Source organism: Linepithema humile, chromosome 2 (assembly GCF_040581485.1).
Source record: "Linepithema humile isolate Giens D197 chromosome 2, Lhum_UNIL_v1.0, whole genome shotgun sequence".
Lineage (NCBI taxonomy): Eukaryota > Metazoa > Arthropoda > Insecta > Hymenoptera > Formicidae > Linepithema > Linepithema humile.
This window is the reverse complement of record NC_090129.1, coordinates 34,221,981-34,242,485: the sequence shown is the minus strand read 5'-3', so window position 1 is coordinate 34,242,485 and position 20,505 is coordinate 34,221,981. Positions and strand designations below refer to the sequence as shown.

General features: G+C 34.0%; 2 protein-coding genes across 12 annotated transcripts; one reads left to right on the top strand and one right to left on the bottom strand.

Moving 5' to 3' along the window:
- Nucleotides 1-119: 119 nt before the first annotated feature.
- krz (beta-arrestin protein kurtz) lies at nt 120-17,324 on the bottom strand. 9 transcript variants are annotated; one of them, XM_067349905.1, is made up of 10 exons: nt 17,037-17,324; nt 10,213-10,426; nt 9,716-10,091; nt 9,266-9,559; nt 8,592-8,729; nt 6,489-6,632; nt 5,192-5,278; nt 4,976-5,032; nt 4,264-4,410; nt 120-4,068 (listed from the first exon to the last, which is right to left on the bottom strand). In XM_067349905.1, the coding sequence occupies exons 2-10, from the start codon at nt 10,343-10,345 to the stop codon at nt 3,993-3,995; spliced, it is 1,452 nt and encodes a 483-aa protein (XP_067206006.1). In that variant the 5' UTR covers nt 10,346-10,426; nt 17,037-17,324; the 3' UTR covers nt 120-3,992. The 9 variants fall into 9 exon arrangements, with proteins under 9 accessions (XP_067206006.1, XP_067206007.1, XP_067206004.1 ...); XM_067349906.1 differs by lacking the exon at nt 17,037-17,324 and adding an exon at nt 10,901-11,012; XM_067349903.1 differs by lacking the exon at nt 17,037-17,324 and adding an exon at nt 10,568-11,005.
- A 578-nt stretch (nt 17,325-17,902) lies between these two features.
- LOC105674846 (protein FAM8A1) lies at nt 17,903-20,155 on the top strand. 3 transcript variants are annotated; one of them, XM_012371453.2, is made up of 6 exons: nt 17,903-18,061; nt 18,335-18,542; nt 18,921-19,070; nt 19,160-19,280; nt 19,415-19,538; nt 19,621-20,155. In XM_012371453.2, exons 2-6 carry the CDS (start codon nt 18,353-18,355, stop codon nt 19,957-19,959), a joined length of 924 nt encoding a protein of 307 aa, XP_012226876.1. In that variant the 5' UTR covers nt 17,903-18,061; nt 18,335-18,352; the 3' UTR covers nt 19,960-20,155. The 3 variants fall into 3 exon arrangements, with proteins under 3 accessions (XP_012226876.1, XP_012226877.1, XP_012226875.1); XM_012371454.2 differs by having other exon boundaries at nt 17,913-18,185; XM_012371452.2 differs by lacking the exon at nt 17,903-18,061 and adding an exon at nt 18,110-18,254.
- Nucleotides 20,156-20,505: the final 350 nt, after the last annotated feature.

Here is a 20,505-nt window from a genome sequence, read left to right as displayed (position 1 = left end):
AATATTCAAGAAATTTTTTTGAATAAAGAAATAACACAAACACGAGCTATTAATTAAGCAGGAAAAAAAAAGTAGAAAGAAAACCGGAAAGATTTACAAGATGTAAAAATAATGTGCGGTTTCGATATAGAGCATTTATTAAATTATTACAGCTAGTTACAATATGAGAATACACAATTTTTACATATACAATATATTATGCATTAGTTACTTCATACTATTTACTTTACACGGATACACTCTTACATTCTCTCGCTCTTTCATTCACTCTCTCTCTCTTTCTCTCTCTCTCTCTCTCTCTCTCCCTTTCTCTCCCTCCTCCTTTTTCTCTCTGTGTCTCTCATTAATTCTCTTGTAATCTCTTTTACATACAAAACGGATTGTTTACGAATGAACAACGAACGATTATGAACGACACACAACTTTGCTGCTAACTAACAATGCGCAATTTGCAAGGTTTTAATAAATTAATGGTTCCTAGTGCAATGTACAAGTTAGCAATGATGGCCCTCTCTCGTCTCTTACGATTTACACGTGTAACAGCTGTAAGTGAGAACCACAACACTTGTACATCAACTCGATTACATTAATTACAAATACACTTTCAAGACGAGCGCATAATCTTTCCTTCCTGCTTTGATTCTTTTTTTTTTTTCTTCTTTTCTTATTTTCTCTCTTCTTCCAACTTGTGTTATTTACTATTATGCGCGATGCAATTAATTAATTATTTCCATTCTATGTCGAACGATGCAACCATTCTGATGTCAGTATATGCGCTTCGCGATATGCTTAATCACAATGGCTTCTTAGTTGCACACAAAGAATAAGACGAAATTTGCAATGAAACGAAAGAAGTGAGAGACATGTAAGCTTGCAAAGTATATCGTATTGAAGAAGCGTAATTGTCTTCCTTATCGCGGCGATACCGCGATGCCTCGAATACAGAGTGTCTCAAAAAACCCGTCGGAAAATGATTGAATGGAATTGCGTCATGAATCAACAAGATTCTCATCTTTGTGCGACACTCTGCACGCGACACGGTTTACGCCGAAAAAACAATCTCGAACATTAGAATTACAGAGACGGCACCCTTTTATTGACTTTAATTATTCCTCTCAGTTTTGTGCGATATAATCCTCTTCTGCGATTCTCATTCTATCCGGATGATAATAAAAACGTTAACGATCTATCGTTTGCGATCATATAAAAAATATGCGCGCGTCCGCGGGCGGATATAAAATATACTCTCATTATATAAGCCTGCACATATACACACTCATACACATCGTTTATGTTTAAAACAACAATCGAAGAATCGACGTTTGATCGCGAAAGTTTGTCCTTAATTAAATAGCTACATTCGTTGAACATGTACGTTCCTATTTTATTCACGAGAGCAAGTTGAAAAAGTGGAGGGACTTTCAAAGCAATTTGCCTGTTGGATATTTAATAAATTAGTAATTATAAACGTGAATGCAGAATAAAATTAGATATATAGAATAAAATTAACTATACTTAATTAACTTAAAGATTTTTAGTATATATATATATATAGGCTATCTATCAATATAATCCAACACAAAAATTTTAAATGCAATATATGTTTCAATCATTTGTTAAATCAATAGCAAATCAAATGTATTCGAATGTTGTATCTATTTGCAAGTTCCTTTGAATATAATTTACCCTCGCAATTTTCTATTAATATCTTTTTTGAGAAGCATTATTTTTCAGAAAACAAAAATATTGCCTTTGGTATGAGAAAATACCGCAGCATTCTCGCCACTGATTTAACATTAAGCGCGTGACGAAAAAATGCGGACCACACGCTTGATTATCTTGTCTAAATGCAATTTATAACTGCTAACGTGATAAAAAATATTCTTTTTTTTTTCTTGCTTGCTTACCGTGTGTGTGTGGGCGCGTACGCACAGGTGCGCACATACACACACGCATACAATGTTGCTTATAATTGCATTCAATGCTGCTTAGTTTTGTCGTGGCTCTATAATTCGTATAACTTTTTAATTAATGTCGCCATTAATTAATCTTCGTTGCCAACGTGGACTATTCATCGTTGACTTGACTTTCTTTAGAATTAAAAATTAATAACAAATCTCGTCCTTTTCAATTTTTATAGCAAAAGTTTTCTGTGTGTTCCGAGATTTAATTAGGCAATTGATATCAAATTGCTAAACGATTTACTTTAAATAGGACAGTGAGTTGAGACGTTATGCGACATTCTATGGCAATGCGCGGAAATCGAATTTTCGAGCAGTCTTAAAAACGCATACTAATCGAAGTCGATACTTACGATTGGACAGTGCTCATCTTAATTTAATTGATCGGGTTAATTGTAAAATTGGAGGAAGGGAGATGTGCGAACGGATTAATGTTACAAATCTTACAACGTTACGGTAAGTCCTACAAATTATTCATAAATACATCTACGAATTGACATCTGCATCTCGAAACGCCTTTTTTCTTTCTTTCTGGTGCATTTCTTCGCGTTTTGTCAAGTGTGTGACTGAATTATTGCATGAAACACTTCTAAATGGGCTTTCTAAAGACGTGATCATTATAGACTTGTGGTATACTTTTTCATTATTGTAATTTCCTATCCCAAAAAGATTTTTAAAAAATTTAAAAAAAAATTGTTTTTTTATCCCAATTTTGCGAATAATTGTTTTTATTCGTATTAATTATAATTAGATATAAATTTATCAAAATTTATATAAAAAAAAAACCGTTTACCATTGTCCCATCTTTTTTTTGTACAAACAATAATTGCAATGTGCATTAATGTACGTATTTATTGTAATGATAAAGTAAAATTAATTATCTGAAATTTACAAACGCTTATCTTTTGTGCTAAAGTAACTTAAAGACAATGTACTGGCCGTGTTTAAAAAATCGCGATCATTAAAAGCAATTGCTTGTAGATCTGAAGAGTCATATTCCCATCGCACGTTTAAATGTGTTGCCTGATTCTAAGTTTCATTTGTTTTATAGGAAAGTTTCATATAAAATTATGAAGTCTAAGAAATTAGCATTAAATGTGCAGTCGGAATACGGATTACAATTGACCAAAATTTGTAATCAATTAACTGCGATCAATTTAATCAATTAACTGCAAATTTGTTGATAATTAACTCGTAATCTATAATTATATCAACAAATTAATTAGTTAATGATAATTAGTTAATGACAAATAAATTGCAATATTTTTTAAGGAGAAGACTGGAAAATTTTATCATTTGTAGCAGCTTCTCTCATTCTTACGATTTAAAATAAATACGTCATTGGCTATAGATTCTTGAATTTTTTCTCAAATTTAGTCTTCACAGCCAAAGCGTAAAATGATGCCAATATTAGTGAAGAATTTCGTAGTATTAATTATACAATTTGCAACACTTTTCTCACAAGAATAAATCATCACAAGTAAATGATGAACACAGAAAAATGATGATTAAATTAATTATTGCTTAATTATGTTAATAATTGTTTGATAAATAATGTGTAAAGTTTTCTTTCATAATGAAAAGAAGAAAAAGACAAGAAGAGTCCTAAGAATTTTCGATAGAATTTTCATCATCTTTAGTAATCAGTAAAAGTAATGACTCTTGAATGATTTTCTCGGCAGCGTTTCCGATTTATAAAAATTTTTCTTTCTTTCCTCTTATATCATTTCTTTCTTCTCTTTAAAAATTTTTTTTCTATTAATATAGTCAATCAGCTTTTTTTTTACGGTAAACGTTAAACTGTCACGAAACGGTGCAACACCGTTATCAATGACATTTTGTGCTTAAAAGTAGCAGTGATATCGCAATAATAAACTTAGTAAACAATGTTATTTAAGTTTGTTGTTGCGACATCGCTGTCATAGACATTACTGACGACGTCGTATAGTTTCCATCTTGCGTGCGACATAATGGCGTCCGAGTCACGTTATCGAATGCATCAAAATGTATCAAGGAATTGGCGGAGCACGGTCAAGCTTCTGTCTCGCCTTTCAGCCTCAAACGAGCGAAGTCCTCGAAGATTATATCGTCGTCGCCGTCCGCTTCCCTATAAAAGTAGACAGAAAATAATTGAAAGACGAGCGGAATCATTTAATTGTCAAAAATTTTGATTCGGAAATTATATTCACAAAGAATTACTATTATCAATCAAATTAATAAATGAATTAGATATCTGTAGTGATGTTTTACTTCAGACATTCTATTTGAGAATTATGTCCAAATCAATATTTCAGTTACTTACGTATCTAATTGAATAAGGTTTGTATCGAGAGGAACTTCCCCACCATCAGTTTTGTGCGTGGGGCTTGGTCGAGCTGTGGATGGTATTGGTTCCTCTTCTTCAGGCTTGGGGTGCATCAGAATGAAGGGCAGTTCCGCGACTAATTCACTGTTATAGCCAGAACGATAATGGTATATATATAAACATAAAACAATATAAATAATAACATAAGAATAATACGATGCCAAATCAAAAATTTTTCGTGAAGTCGTCATTAAAAAAACGAAAAAAAAAAAAACAAATATTTATTATAAAAATTTAAATAGTTTATTTTTTCATTAATTATCATGTTTTTCAACTTTTTTCAACTCTCTGGTTTTTGAAAATAACTTTTTTGTTAAACAACCAGTGCGTTATACCGCAGTTAATTGTTATTAGAAAAGCGTCTTGTTGCAATCTTATTACAATCTTCCAATAATCCAGTTCTTCTCAAGTCATCTTTTAATTGATAATTTGTTGACGATATATTTAGACAGTATGCTGAGATGTTTTCCTATAATAATGACGGGAGTTTAAAGCTGCAATTTATAATAAAATAATTCTCCGATCAAAAGATTCTTGAAGAATCGAAAAACTGTGATGGAATTTAGCTAGAAAAATAAACTATTGTTTAAATTTTAGTAATAAATACTTATTTTTTTAATAACGACTTTGCGAAAAATTTTTGACTCACCTTCGTATTAAATCCATAACTGCATCCTTAAACTTAGGATTCGTAATTTTAAAAATTCTGCAAATTGTAGAAGATCTTAAAATTATAACATGCTTAAATCATGTCGATAAACTTATAATTCCAATGTTGTACATTTTTTGAATTTACACAAGCCTTTCGATTTGTGTGTGCTTGAATTTAGGTTTCCAACAAACTTAAATATGTATTAGAACTTACCCTCCAAGAGCGCCGAGGCAAAGTTTGACTTTAACTTTGTACTGAACAATTATGCCGAGATTTTCACGCTGAGACGGATCGACTACACTGCGAAATATATCTCTCATCACTATCAGCACTTTATGGTTTATAAATATTAATAGATCATGCGGGATTAATTGTGTAACAGTATCATGCAGAGTCGGAAAGCAACAAAAAGAAAATTGCAAACTAATCTTACTTTACTAGCAATGAGATGGAAAGCGGCATTATTCAGTGACACACTCAATGATACTCGTGTGAACATTTAAAGCAGTGATCACATTCTTTTTGTAATCAACAGAAATGCAGTGTTACAGCGGAAATAAAAAAACTTTTATCTTTCCATGCAATTATGCGGTGGCGATGCCATGCTTTCACAAGCACAAGCAGAAGGAAAGTAGGATTTTGATTTACACTTTTGCTCTTGCATCCTAAATCCCTTAGATCATAGATCTTTCAATTATTTCGATGATATTGGAATATGTTTCGTGAAATGTTTAAGAAATTTTATTAGGAATAGATGGAAATTAACGGAATAAAAATTTGCTTTGTTACAAAGACGAGATTTAAAATACTTAAATCTCGGGATCGATGTCACGATTTAGAATACTGCGAAATGATTGCTGGATCATAATTCGGAGTGCCGAGATTACACGGATCTATGGTACTCAGGACGCACGAAAGGACGACTCCCAGTGAATCTCAGTGCGAATATCGCAAAACAGAATTACACAGTTGCTCGATAAATGATTGAGCCAGTCGCTCGCCGTCTCGATCAATCGATCGTTGAGAAAAGCTTCGTTGCAGGCAGCCAACATGTACTTTTCCGGCCGTCGTGTAGAAAGCGTTGCAGATGAAAACGAAATTCCCAAAGGCGTGTTCGGCTGCGCGTTGCGTGCGTGAACGACACATGTGTATATATGTAACAAACACCGCCCGCATTTTCGCATTCTCATTTAGCGCAAAACACATTCGTCTCATTTAACTATTCGTATTGTATATTTAAATATTTTGTTATTTAAATCTTCCCGAAAATATCTCATTACACTTCATCTGCTTGACAAAAATATTTCTCATTGATTTAGTCATGTTTTAAATTACGATTAATTGTGTCAAAATTTTGGTCTGCATAAACATCTGCTTTTTCTGCACTCTTATATTTAAAATATTGTTTTTGAAAACACGCTAAATGCATGACTAAAACGCGGCGCGGTAAATCGGCATCTAAGCGCGTGTCTGCGTGTCGCAGGCTCAATTTCAGGCATCGCGTCCTTACAGGGTGCTGGACGCCAAATTGGTGTCCTCGTGTTTGAGCTGGCCGTCGAGGGCGAGCCCCCATTTATCTTTGTTGTCGGCCAGAAGGGGTGTCAACATGAACACCTTGCTCAGCGTGAAACCCGGGCCCACCGGGCATCCCTCCCTGACAGTTGAACATACAATCAGCATGAATGTCAATGCGCTACTATGTGCTACCACATGTGGATCGAAATATCACGCGAGATTTAGTCGCGCACTCTCTACGCAAATAGATTACCGACAAAATATTTAAATATATATTTATCTTCAATATTATTAAAATGTTTCACACTGCAGATTGTATACCTGCGAAATCTGAAAAAAACCTAATATTCTCGGAGAATTTTTTTTTCCGCTCCGAGGAAGTCAGAGAATCTCCTCAGAATTTTATCGGAACTCAAGAAATTTTGATTGAATATGTCTCTTTGAGAATTTTGCTTTTATTTTGCAATTGGCCGATTTTGCACGAACTGAGTAATAATTGTAATTTTATGACGTTCTACTTGTGACAATGAGAACAGTTTGTATAGTTCTGGTTTTATGTCGAAATTCACGATAAATTAAAATAGGACGATGAGTACAATATGTAGACAAAATTAATTATATTGTTGTAGTACACATACACTATGTCAGCGTGTGCATTCACATTGCAATACAAATTACAATTACAAAGAACGAGTGAGGACTCAACAATCCTGTACTTCAGTGCCTGAAGGATACAAGGAGAAACGTTTACGTTTATATGTGTATTATTAAAGAAAATTATTTTGATTTTAAGAATTTATAATATATATTACAAAAAAAGTAGAGAACACTTTTTAGACGCTGCGAATCGAGCAATTTTTAAACCACTGAAACTCGGTAAAAATGTTCAAAAACGGTCCAAAGCACGCGAAAATACAAGTTTCAAGCTTTAGAATACTTTTTTTAATTTTTTGTCTACGATAATTTTTTACTGAGTTACAACGTTTTAAAAATTACGGAATTTTAAGCGCGACAGAGCAGTGCGGCTGAAACTGGCTGACTGCGCGCCATTAATACGCGCACAGTGCCGTCGACCACATTGTTCTGCCGCGTCGAGACGCTTCACCAAATTCCATCAATTTTCAAACCGCTGTAACTCGGCGAAAAATCATCATCGAGAAAAAATCCCAAAAGCATTTTAAAGCTTGAACTCTCGCGTGCTTTAGGCTATTTTTGAAGTTTTTTGCCGAATAGTTTAAAAATTGCTCAATTTTGAAAAGTGTTTTCTCTATTTTTGTGAAGTAATATAATAAAAAATAAGTTTTAATAGAAAAAAAGTATAATTTATATAAAACATATTTTAATATAACGAAAAGGATTGAAAAGAAGGGAATGTGTGTAAAAAAAGGGAATTTTGCAGAGGAAATGAGACCACCACCGATCAAAATCTATACAAGATTACAGGCCACCGCGTTAAAAATTCCCAGCACAAAATCACCAAAAAATACTGCCATTCTATTTTTCATTATTTTTAAAAAGAGGAAGAAGAGAACAAAAAAGAAGGCTGGAAACAAGCTTATCTATTAATATATTTTCCTAAAAAAATATGAAAAAAAATTGATAAACTTTTTGAATAACAAAACTGGTAATAAAATAAAATTTTTAATTTTATTTAATTTCTAATTTTATTTAAATTTATTAGATCTGAAAAACTGCGAAGGATTAATTTAGCTTATAATTTTTAGTTACAATTTGATTTGATCTTTAATTCAGTTAACTTCTTCAAGATTTTTTAATATCGTTAAAGTAAGTTGTGTAGCAACTGATATTTTCCTCTCTCTCTCTCTCTCTCTCTCTCAGTCATTTTATAAAATTATTCTAAAAGATGCAATAGTACGTTGCTGCTATACGTAATTTTCTGGCACTTGTGGCGTGACAAGTTCTCATAAAGACGTCTAGACGTTCGTCGTAAGATATCGTTGTAATATGACGAGAAACGACACGAGCCATTTGGCCGGTTTCCAGCCTCTAACATCTTATTTTCCTTCTTCCAAAGTACCCGGCAGGAGAGGTGAAAGAGTAATGTAGGAATACAGCGAGCTCTTAATCTCGCACTCACATTGTGCTAGACGCGAGATTGGTGTCCTCGTGTTTAAGCTGACCGTCTAGAGCAAGACCCCGCTTGTCTTTGTTCTCGGCAAGCGTCGGCCTTAGAGAGAACACCTTACTCAGGGTGAATCCTGGCGTTACCCCTATACTGCCAGTGCAATAATCTTATTTTCCTGCTCGTCACAGACCTACTTATTACGCGTTTAATTACTAGAACTTTGTCATAGCGGACGTCGGGCAGCAGAAGCCCGATTACGATCGTCAAACATTCTGATCTGAGTGTCAAGACTTTTTTTTTGGCACCTCTAAATCGCTGATACTTGGATCGTGAATTATTAATGACGCTAAACTATCGTAATGACGCTTACTAAATTAAAAAGAAATTGATCTCCAACTTATAAATGACTTTACAGCGGTTAAAAAGCGATTTTGACAAACGAAACGATCCTCAAGACGTCTTGTCATTCATCTAGGAATGAAATAAGCTTTCATTTAAAATCGAAGATGACTGTTTAAAATAATGAGGATTCAATCTTCTGGAATTTTGACGTGTTTGGTTTTATCGTCGAAATCGCTTTTTTTTACGTCGAACTACTCTACGTTCTGTTGTAACGCGCTTTCGATCGGAATGCAATATTGTTCCACGATAAAAGGGTGGAGAATAATTAGATAGGGCATACTCACTCGCTCTCGGCCTCGGCGACCGTGCATTTGTATTGCGCCGTGGAGAATAGGCAGATGTCTGCGAATTGCCTAACCGACACTTTTATCTTTTTCACAGTCCGGTTGCTATTGTTTGCTATGTGCACGTTCACAGCTATGTTCTCGCCATGATGGTAGAGTTCCTTGTCGAGGGAAGCCTCCAGATGAAGTTTGTTCGGCGACATCATGAACTCTTTACTGACCTCCACTGAGGGCTGCTCGCCCTGTTTCGACGGCGCGTACATGATCTTTCTGATCGCCAGTCTCACGCAACTCCTGTAAATTGCATCATTTCCCGACATCTAGAATATGTTCTACTATAAAAAATTATAAATAGATTTCTATCTTGAATTCTGTCGTGAATTACGGATTGTCTGAAGCGGGTTTTAAGTGAGACTCTTTTTTTTTTTAGTTTTAAATTAAGACTTGTACCGTTTGTGCGGCTTGTCGTCTGCCGTTTCGCCTACAAATGCCTTCAATTCGTAGTCGACACCGCAGGGCTTTCCGGTGTCCCCCGGCGCCGGTTGTAGAGTGACCGAGGCGGGGCAGTGGGGTGGCAATTCAAAATAAAAAGGGTGCGCATTGCTTCCAAGCTTCTTGATAAGCCTTTCCTGTAACCGCGTCAGCTCTCTGGGGGGTTGAGATCCCTGCACTACGGGATAAATCTGCTCTGCCGCCAAATACAAATCTTTACGAAAAGTTAGTCCGAGAACGTCCAGATCCTCCCTGCCGTACTTGAATGCCGCAAGAACGTGGCCGAACACTTTCCGATCCTTTATGTAATCGGGATCGATCAAAACAACTCCATCTGCAATTTTTTAAGTCATTTTGTTCTTTTCCTTAAAATGTATGTGGAGAAGATGATATTAGTTAAGAAACTTTAGTCGATAAGGCTATCTGATGCGGATTGATTATCGATCGATACTTGCCAATAGGATCAACGTGCGTGATGTGATCGACGAAGTCTCTTTTGCCGAGATAGACTGTGATCTTGCCATTGAGACTGGACTTTTTGAAGACACGAGTAGCTTGCCGTTTATTGACACTATCTATAGTGTCCATCTCGTAGAGCTCGGGGCCCGCACTGGCCCCTAACTCATTTGAGTCCTCAGTGTCCGAGAAGTCCGACTCTGAGCTCTCCCACTGTTGACAAAAGTTATTCATTCATAACTCATTGACAAAACAATTTATTGATAAAATATTATTTTGAAATTTCAATATTACATTACAGCATTATAAGATTTTCGAATTTTTCGTCTTTAATTTTTGTCTCTCTAACTTTACCTCTATTATATTTTTTCTTTGCTCTTTCATAACGGCAAGCACTTCTATTTTAATTGTTACTAATCAATTGCTGAGCAGTATGTCACTAGCACTCATAAATTTGATTCATGAGTTTAATCTAATTAATTCAAATTATTTGATTCAATTTAAAAGTAATTCGAATTATTCGATTCGATTTGATTATATCATATTAAGGACCTCTTTGCATTTTACTTTTCGAATACTTCGCAGCTGAAGACTTTACATGAGCTAAATTTTCAAAAACAATTTTCTTATTTTTCACCGTATTTTAAGAAGCTAGCACTTTATACCGAAATAATAAATAGTTTGCACCGTAAATCAAAATTATGTCGAAACGCAATTGTGACGAAAGATGGCGGAGCTCTTCGGAACAACGCCGAGCTTATACTGAACTGTTCCGACAAATGGTTGTCAATTTCAATCGCCGTTCATATAATTCTTAATACGATAATGCCTGGACAATAATTTGTACTCGCGGGGTTTTACACGTCGCACGCCGCTATCGGTTGTAGATATACGGATACCAAATGACAAATGTAACGCGAGATGGATTTATATCATGTATCACACAAATTCTAAATGAAATTCTGGGAACATAGCTTTTGAAAAATATTTTAAATTAAAGTTTTTCTCGTATATATGTCAAAGAAAAATATCAACTTTCTTCAATTTCTAGAAAGTAACAAGTTTAAAAAAAAAAGAAATATAACCGAGAGAAATATTGAAATATTAAATAAAATTTTTGTAAAGAAAAAAGTTTACTTTGTGCAAATTCAAATATAAAATTGCGTTGCCAATTTACACTTTTAATTCTTAATTTACTATAAATTAACAGTCTGGTGATTACATCGCTGATTAAATTTTCTTTGAGGGAAAATCAATACTAAATTTGTTAAAGAAGAAAATAGTAAATTTTCGTGAGAAAAGTATGTTTCTATTTTTATTTTCTAGCTATATAAAAAAAGATTCTTCTATTTATTCTTTATAAAAAGAATTATTCAACGAGAATACAAGATCGTCTACTGTAGATGTAATGAATCAACAAAGAGGAATAGAGAACTGACGTACGCACTTGACGTCATTGTGCCAAATGTTATCGCGGAGTACCAAAATACATGTTTTATTATCAATCTGAACACAGTGATCAGCAGGGAGTCTGTAAAGTTGAATATCGCAAAGATATAAAGCAGAGATTAGAGTTGTAAATTTTTAGCTAAACTTTACCCATTTTTTAAAAAACTTTACTTATTTAATGCACAAACATGAGATAAAATTCTGTTAATTAAACTAAGTTTTTTAAACATTTATACAAACAAAATGGAAACATTTAAATACCTTCTTTATTTTTTTTAAACAAAAATAACAAAAAAATCGATTTATTATTTCATTAATATTTTTCTTTGTTAGTCATTCGCGATTCCGGACGGACGCTGATGTCTTTCGAATGATTTGGGACAAATTTTGCATGCTAGGTCAATGGACGGAAGCTAGTTTTACGATTCATTTGACGTCACTCGCATGTTATCTGCCTGGCTGGAATAAAGTTCGGCGCTGCGTGTAGAGATATATTTGTGGTCGCTATTGCGATTCTTTGTAAATCAAACTACTGAGAGAAGCCAAATACTCTCACACTAAATATAAACTACTGGATAAATTTAATTTATTTCGGTTAAATCGACAATAAAAATTGTAAAATTTTAAAAAGTTTAAGAAATTAAACGATTTAAGATTGTTAGATTGACAGATTAGATTCAATTTAAGACTTTTAAATAGATTAGACTAGATTTAAGATTTCTATGAAAATAAATTAAAAAGTTTCTGCGTAGAAGACTGTCAGGCGGTTTTAGATAACTTCATCATTCTTTGTCTCGCAGATAATCCAGTATATTGTTTAACGAGCTTCCGTCGCAAATTTAAAACAGCGATTGTGCCTTTGATGGCGTATAACAACGTAGGAGAAGAACGGATAATGGCGTTGTATTCTATAAGAGTTGCCTCTAGTTTAGCGTTCTCATAACTATTACAGTGATTCTATAACTGATGCGAAACTGCCGGGAATCACATTGCTCAATGGCCTTTGACGTCATTATTCTACATACACGGTGGCTCTGATTTACATGCAATAAAATTGTGAAGAAAAAAAAGGATTTAAAACTGAGTTTGTGCAGAAAAAATTAATTTCAGCACTGTCGAGATTTCGATAGTCGGAAAAAAAGTGTGTGATGGTATTTCGAGCTCTAAACATGCTGAGCATGTACGAACGTTCGGTTTTCGTATATTTGACAGGTTGATCTTACCGGAAATAACTTTATTTATGCCCAAGCACAAATTATTCAACAAGAGAGGTAGAGAGAGGAAAGAAAGAGAAAGAGGAGAAGAAGAAGAGAAGGCAATAGCTCTGAAAAAAATCTCGTCTGTCAAAAACAAGCGATTTTTTCATTTTAATTTTAAAGTTCGATATTTTTGCTGTTGTATTTTTATATTTATGTTTGAGCATTCCTCTCAAATTTTCTGATGACGTAAGAAATTCTCTGGCCGATAGGAAATTCTACAGGGAATTTCACAAGGGGGCGGTTGCACGAGTCATTATATTATATAATTTATTGGCTATTATCGGAAATGTGTATATTGTACATGAGCCATGCATATTACGAGCTTTTAGTATATCGCGCAAACTTTTGATGAGATAACGATAAATGATAAGCACTGAAATAGAATGTGCATGTCGAGTTATTTTAAGATTTGTATTATATCCATCAAATCGCAGCACGCGCGATAAAATATTCATAAAAATATTACGTATAGAAAAGTGATAGCTCAAATTTGTCTCGCGCTTATCAAATGTATTAATTAATTTATAATATATTTTTTAGCATCGTGATATTTATCTTCTTAATTTGTTAGATAATCTGTTACAATATTCTTCATTATCCTATAATTTTAATAATTAATTCGTTGAAATGTTTTGTATTAATAATAGGATTTAATAAAAAAATATTATTGAAAGTAAAAAGCTGTCTTCTGATAGGTTTATCAGCAGTTATCTCCGATAGTTAGATCATCTCTATCACTGAATCTTTGTCAATAACAATTCTCGTACCGTTGAAAGTTCGCATATACCTCTTATATCCGGGATATAAGTATGTGATTGGCAGCTATCAAATGTCGCGTCAAGGCCGGTAAGCATTATACTCTTTTCGAATAACTTTACCATTTCAAGTCTCCTTGATAGAGTTTCATCAGAATCGTATAATCAATAAAATTAAAATTCTGTGCATTTATTAAATGTTTTATATTTAGAATGTAATGAAATAATGAAATTCAATTAAGTCGTCGCATACAAAATATCAAATGCCGAAAATTTCCTGATCATCGTTGATGTAAAATCGACATTCTATATATAACGTTAATTTAAAAAGTTTTCAGATTTCTCTGTTATTAAATGCTGGATAAACATTTAGTTCTGTTTCGCGATTTGTTTTAATGACCTGAGTTTTTCCGAATTTTATTGCGAAAAGCAATAATGCAGAAAATTCGAGTTGACGAAGTTAGCGCGTAATTTCGCGCGATTAAATTATGTTGAATTAAGTTAAGGCTTTCGCAACTTTGCAGAATGTGAATATCGATTCGAGAGTTGGTGCGTTAAACTTCGATCACTTTATAGCATAGTTTTTCAATGACGAAGAAAAAATTACGTGATAAATTGTGTCTGAAAGAGCACTGCGTTTATTATTAAACGCAATAGCACAGTTTTATAGGAATGTTTGTGGAAATAATTGTGCAATAATTAAGTATTCAGTAAAAAAGCTGTAGGCCAACGATATTTATTTACAACGCAATGAATTATTTCGTTTTATTTATAGTGGAAAATAATAATAATAAATATTATTGGAAAAGATAAAATCCCGCAATATAAGCAGTTGGGTGGACACGTGTCATGTTTATATCACACACAAATCACACTAATTGCCTTATTTAGTCGCTGTGTCTTTAGCAATTCGCCTATTGATCATCGATAACGTCAAGGACGCTGTGATGCAGGATGCGATGATGATGAGAATGGCAAAAAGAAAAGCGCGATTCGTGTTTATATTTGGTTACTACATCACTGAATGTATTATATTTGTCACCGCTGTAAATGTGTTACGACCTCGCCCTTCGTTTTTAATTAAAAAAATATGAAATAGTGTTCCAGATTAAAAAAATACAAAACGTATACGAATATATATATATGCAGATGTACAAAACTGATAACTTAAAAAAATATAAAACTATTTAATTTAAAAAATATAAAACTGTTTCGCAATTTTGATGTTTTATTTATAGCGACGTAGCGATAATCTAAAGTTCTACACAATTATGATCTTCTGAGAACTCTTTCTTCAGAATTGTTTTGAAGTAAATTACATATCAAATTAATAATGCATAATGACATTCAATTCCCATTATCGTTTATCAAAAATCGTCATTCATCATCTTTGAGACAGAAGATTATGAAAAACGTTAAATTCGAAAGATATTAAACGAAAGATTAAATTTCCAAAAATGTATTCGTCGCGTTCTTCACATTCCTCCGAAAAATAAAGAGGGCTTATCGCGACACATCTGTCACCAATCCTTTTATGATAACCGCGTTTCGATAGCGATTCTGCAAAAAGATACGCACCGGTGCATAGATGCAGTTTCCGTTCAGCTTGTAATTAACATCACGTGAAAAAGCCATGGCGAAAAGCGGAAGTATCGATTGGCGATAGACGAAGCGACCTGCGACCGTATGTTCAGTTTTCGATACCGCAAGTTAGAAACCGTACGATTGTGGATGCAACATTGATGATGTCTCGCTCGATAACAGAGTAAACATACGTACATTCCGGACCCCGTTATCGCGAAAAAGAAAATTTACTCTCATCGCGATAACGATAATCGCGCCGCATCACTTGTGATGACTTTTATAAATGATCACCTTCGGATAAATGCACGCTATAAATTCGCTTCGTAATTCGCGTGAAATATTTTGCACAAAATTTGTAACAATTTATTTTGCGTGTATAAAAATAATAAAATTTTATATATACATACATATATATTATAATATTTAATATATATGCTGTTAATGTGTAAAAAATATCTAAACTACTATTGCAATTAATGTTACGTAATTAACACTTAGACAAAAGCGAAAAGCAAATGATGAGGCGCGACGCCTTCAGTAACGGATCGTCGTAATATTAAATAATCTTCTGCTATTATGATGTGTCTATTATGATGACAGATGAAATTCCTTCTCGACTTTTTCACATGACCATTCCGCGGATATAGGGTGCTCGAAAATTATTGAGCAAACAGAATATTTTACTTCAAAATTTAAGACAGTCTTTTAATTTTCGATCAATTTCTGTGTAATGCATGTAATAAAATTGTGAATTCAATTGCATCCTTCGATGTGCCATCGCCGAAATGCATTCGAGTGAATCTACAAAGTTTCTTTCGCTCTACGCCAACGAGTTTGATTATACTTAACCGGACATGTAATATACGGTTAATGCCATAAACAATTGCTACCGGTCCGGATGCTGTTCAAACAGCTTCGCAATAAAGGCTCGATCAGACGATTATTTTATAGCCTCGTGAAATATACGCATGCAAAAGTATTAAACGATTACACTCACAATCAGATAAAAGCGAACACTGTCGTACTTGGAACAATTAAGCGTAAATCCGTTTGAATGGGCTTTAATTTTAAAACGCTGTGTTTCCGAAATGTGTTATATAAATACATTCCTGTCATATAAAGTTTATGCAGATATGCTGCAAATCAAAGTTTAAAATTTCTAATCATATTTTTGTTCTCCAAAAATCAATTTTCATGCAAAATTATGATTTCTTAAGATCACAGCTTATCTATAACATTTAAATCATAATTAATTAATTAATGTAACATATCTTTGCAATTATTGTTCAAAATTTTTTCTGACATGCGTAACAAAAAATATGTAGTTGCAGACGAAAAAAGGGTAGCGTTCTAGGGTCAACCACTGACCGTGTTTACGAGCGTACACATACATTCTGTACATAAGTTACTTTGATATGAAGTCAGTTAGAATTCCCGGAATTCCGGCTGGCTGGCGTTCCGTTGGAATGACTCAAAGGAAGAGTGAGACCGACCCATTTCTATCTCCTTTTTCGCGCCGAAAATCGACGCGGAGCAAATTTTTCCGAGCAAAGATATTGACTCCACGTACATACCGGTGAAATTTCAGATGGAATTCAGATTCCCATGATTTTTGGCACGCGGAAATATGTTTTCGTGAGGATGATACTGCGCCGATTGCGGCGTAGAAGCGATTGATCCCGGTACAGCGGAAAATCGTGTCTTATGAAAATTGCGAAGGGGGTGGAAAATCTCATAAAATGCCTTTCGGCAAGTCGGTCCGTCGTTTGACCTTACCTAAGGTTCGCTCTCGTCCGCGTCGCGAGCCCACACCCTCTTCAGGTGCTCCGGAACTGTCACTGTCGTCGCGGCGCGACGCGTCGCGACGGCGCGACGCACCCACGCGACCACCCCTACAACTCGCCGCTGATACTCGCGGCGTGTTATGAACGGCGGCCACCACGGCGTTATTTATCTCGGTAAATCTCGTGCACGAAGATGATGCCTGTTGGCCGTCTATTCATTAATCGGAAACGCGTACTACAGCCTATCGTGATGACTGAACTGGAGCTGCGAGCACGTCGTGCGTGCAGCAGCGCCTTCTACTCACCAACACCAGCTAGTCACAAATGGAATCCAAAATAAATTCCCCACTTTTCTTGAGCTCTTAGCGTCGATTGTATAGCACGCAAGACACCGAAGAAGATACTGAAGAAGAAATAAGAAATGAGTAAGTTTGGAGCAACCGTAATTATATAATTCATTAAAATAAATGGATAATGGACATGATAAATATTCGTAGGAAGCACACAAATAAAAATAACCGTTTATCCTAAACCTCTACCTGAACTATAAGCAGGTATGTTATATTTGCGAGGACACTAGAGGCAAAGAAAATCTCTAGCACAATTTGTTCCTTTTGCTTTTATATTTTTACAATATTTTTAAATTTTTTATTTCATTAGATTTGCCGTAATTTGAGAAAAATTGTAGATTACCATTTTATAATTAACATTATAAAAAATAAAAATAATTTTTTAAAAATGTACAACTAAAAATAAATTAAATTCTTATGATATTTTGATGTTTCTAGATCAAAGGGATGTTTTAGGTATAAACTCACAATTTTCTCCTACAATTAAAGCCTAGGGGAAAATCAGCAGCTGTCGCTGAGGAAAATTTGTTGGGTTATCTTCTCTACTGCGAAAAGCGTCACGAGCGACACATTGTATCCATTTGATTTGATACACGTCAGTGATGGGCGATAGTTAGCACGTTTATGTATTACGGGCGTAAATGCGCAGTGACTGATTACGACAGAGGTATTGAAAGTAGTTTACTCTCATTCTCGTTAAGTGATGTTAGCAGTGTAGTTATTTATTCTCTTTCGGCACATCTCACAGTCATGTTTGTCAACTGATCTCACAATCAGTAAAAGCTAAATCGGTAAAGTGATAATTGTGACAATCGCTATACGACAATTGTTACATCTTGTCATTGCATTAAATGAAAGAGGCGAGAAATTTGGAACAGTAAATGACATCGACAACTATGAGGACTTAAATAATTCTCAAACTAATTTGTTTTTTTTGCAGGTACGACAAGAACTCAAAATGGCAGACGACAACAACGATAGTATATCGGAGGAGATTTCGGAAAATAAATTAAATCCGGCGGAAGAAAGATCACAATATTTTAAAAAGCTAGAGGAATGGCTTCGCGAGGCGTATGCTTGGCAAAGTGTTGCGGCGATGTTTCCTTATTATGTGATGTCGGGTCACATTGCAAATTCAACGACACCCGGTATGACGAGCGCGAATCATTTTAAAAGATAAACTCTCGGAAATTAAAAATTATTGTTTCTTTTTAAAAATCATACAGTTTTATTAATTTTATGTTTTACATAAAATTAAAACAGAATTTAACAAGCATGATATTATAGAAATAAATGTACAAAATAAAGATAAATAAATAAATGCAAACTAAATACAATAAAATTTACAATATTTTTATATAATAATATAAACAAAGTACGAAAAATTAAATTTTTCTTTATGAGAACAATTTGTGAAATCTATTCGTAACTTTTTTCAATTTATTAAGATATGTTATGATTTTTATATTAATACGTAGTTCTAATTCGAAGATTAGACTGCCTTTTAATGGAAGACATTATTTCAGCTTCAACATCTTTCCAACCAAGTGAAACACCAACTGTGCTGAATAGACAAGGAGTAGTAATTGAAAATGTAGACAGACAAAACGATTCGGGAAGGCAAAGGAGGCTCCAGGAACAACCCACAGGACCCTATCAACCTCCAGGAACTGACGGTTAGAAATTGAATCTTTTAACTTTATTTAAATAAAGATAACAGAGTATTGTATATAAAAATGGTCCTTTTTAAATTCATCTATTTTAGGTTACGAATATCGTATTCCTTCGATTTGGAAAAGATTTGTCGCAGAAGTAATAGATTCGACGATGCTGTTTCTCTTGAAGTTCTCCATTACCTTTATCGCGATCGATGTTTTCGACTTTATGTATGTTCTTTTCATTGCATTTTCTACCTTTTTTTAAAAATATTTTTTTTAATTTAAAGATTATTTATTTTTTTTATATGTTTTATTCTATAATACCTCGATGCAATCTTTCATAATGATTTGTACTTTTTCAGAGACCTCGAAGATTTAGATCTATTGCAAACAAATTTGCGTATTGATTATAAGATGGCTCTAGAGATGACTTATGGAATTTTAATCTTGGAAATAATTCATCGTGTAATAGTTTGCATTTTCGAGGTTTGTACTTTTTAAATAGATATCTCAAGCTTTTTGCAAAAATAATCACTTCATGATATTTTTTTTTCTTAAAACATTTCAGGCCTTTTGGCTTCAACACGGTGTTTATGGATACATCGGAGGCGCCACTCCTGGCAAGTACATAATGGGCTTGCGAGTGGTTCAGTGTCAAAGTATAACTCCTGTGCAACGTCCGAACGAACCAAATTTAGTCTTAGTAAGCCCTGGGACTGATCTGGGTTTGCCATTGGCGTTAGGCCGATCAGTGGCGAAGAACTTCGTGCTTGCGTTTCTATTCCCAGTTTGTTTCTCACTGTTCTTCTTCAGATTCAACAGAACCGGCTACGATCTAATCTGCAATTCTATTGTCATAGAGGATCCATATAGAAATACGAACAACAATCGAATACATCAGCAATAGTTTCGTCCAAGAGACTATGCTGCATGCAATTCTGTGATGTGTATATAACGGCTGTTTATGCTTTTTGTGTGCGTGCTTTTATTCGAGTATATGACAAAAATGTAAAAAAAGTAATATTACTGCAGCAGAAGTAATTTCTGCAATTTTCCTTATTGATTCAGAATTGAATTATACATATTGGAAAAACTTCTGTAAATTTTGTGTGTATGGTCTTTCTTTTGAATAATAGTTAATATGTTAGATTTTATTCTTAGGATATTTTTTAGATTTAGGATTAGATTAGTTTTGTTCCACTGTGAATTACCTCGTTAATTTAGTCATAAGATAAATAATAATTCGGCTTTTGTTATGAGATGACAAAATATATTTAGTTTATGATCTTCTATAATCTAATAATAATCTAATTAATATCATTATTGAGAGGAAATGCAAATAAGAATTTAGAGCTTCTGCTGAGATAGCAATCGCAGGACTTGTCGCAGAATATCACTTTGACATATATAAAGGTTCTAATTTAAAAAGTCGTCCAAAAATTGCCTATTTTTA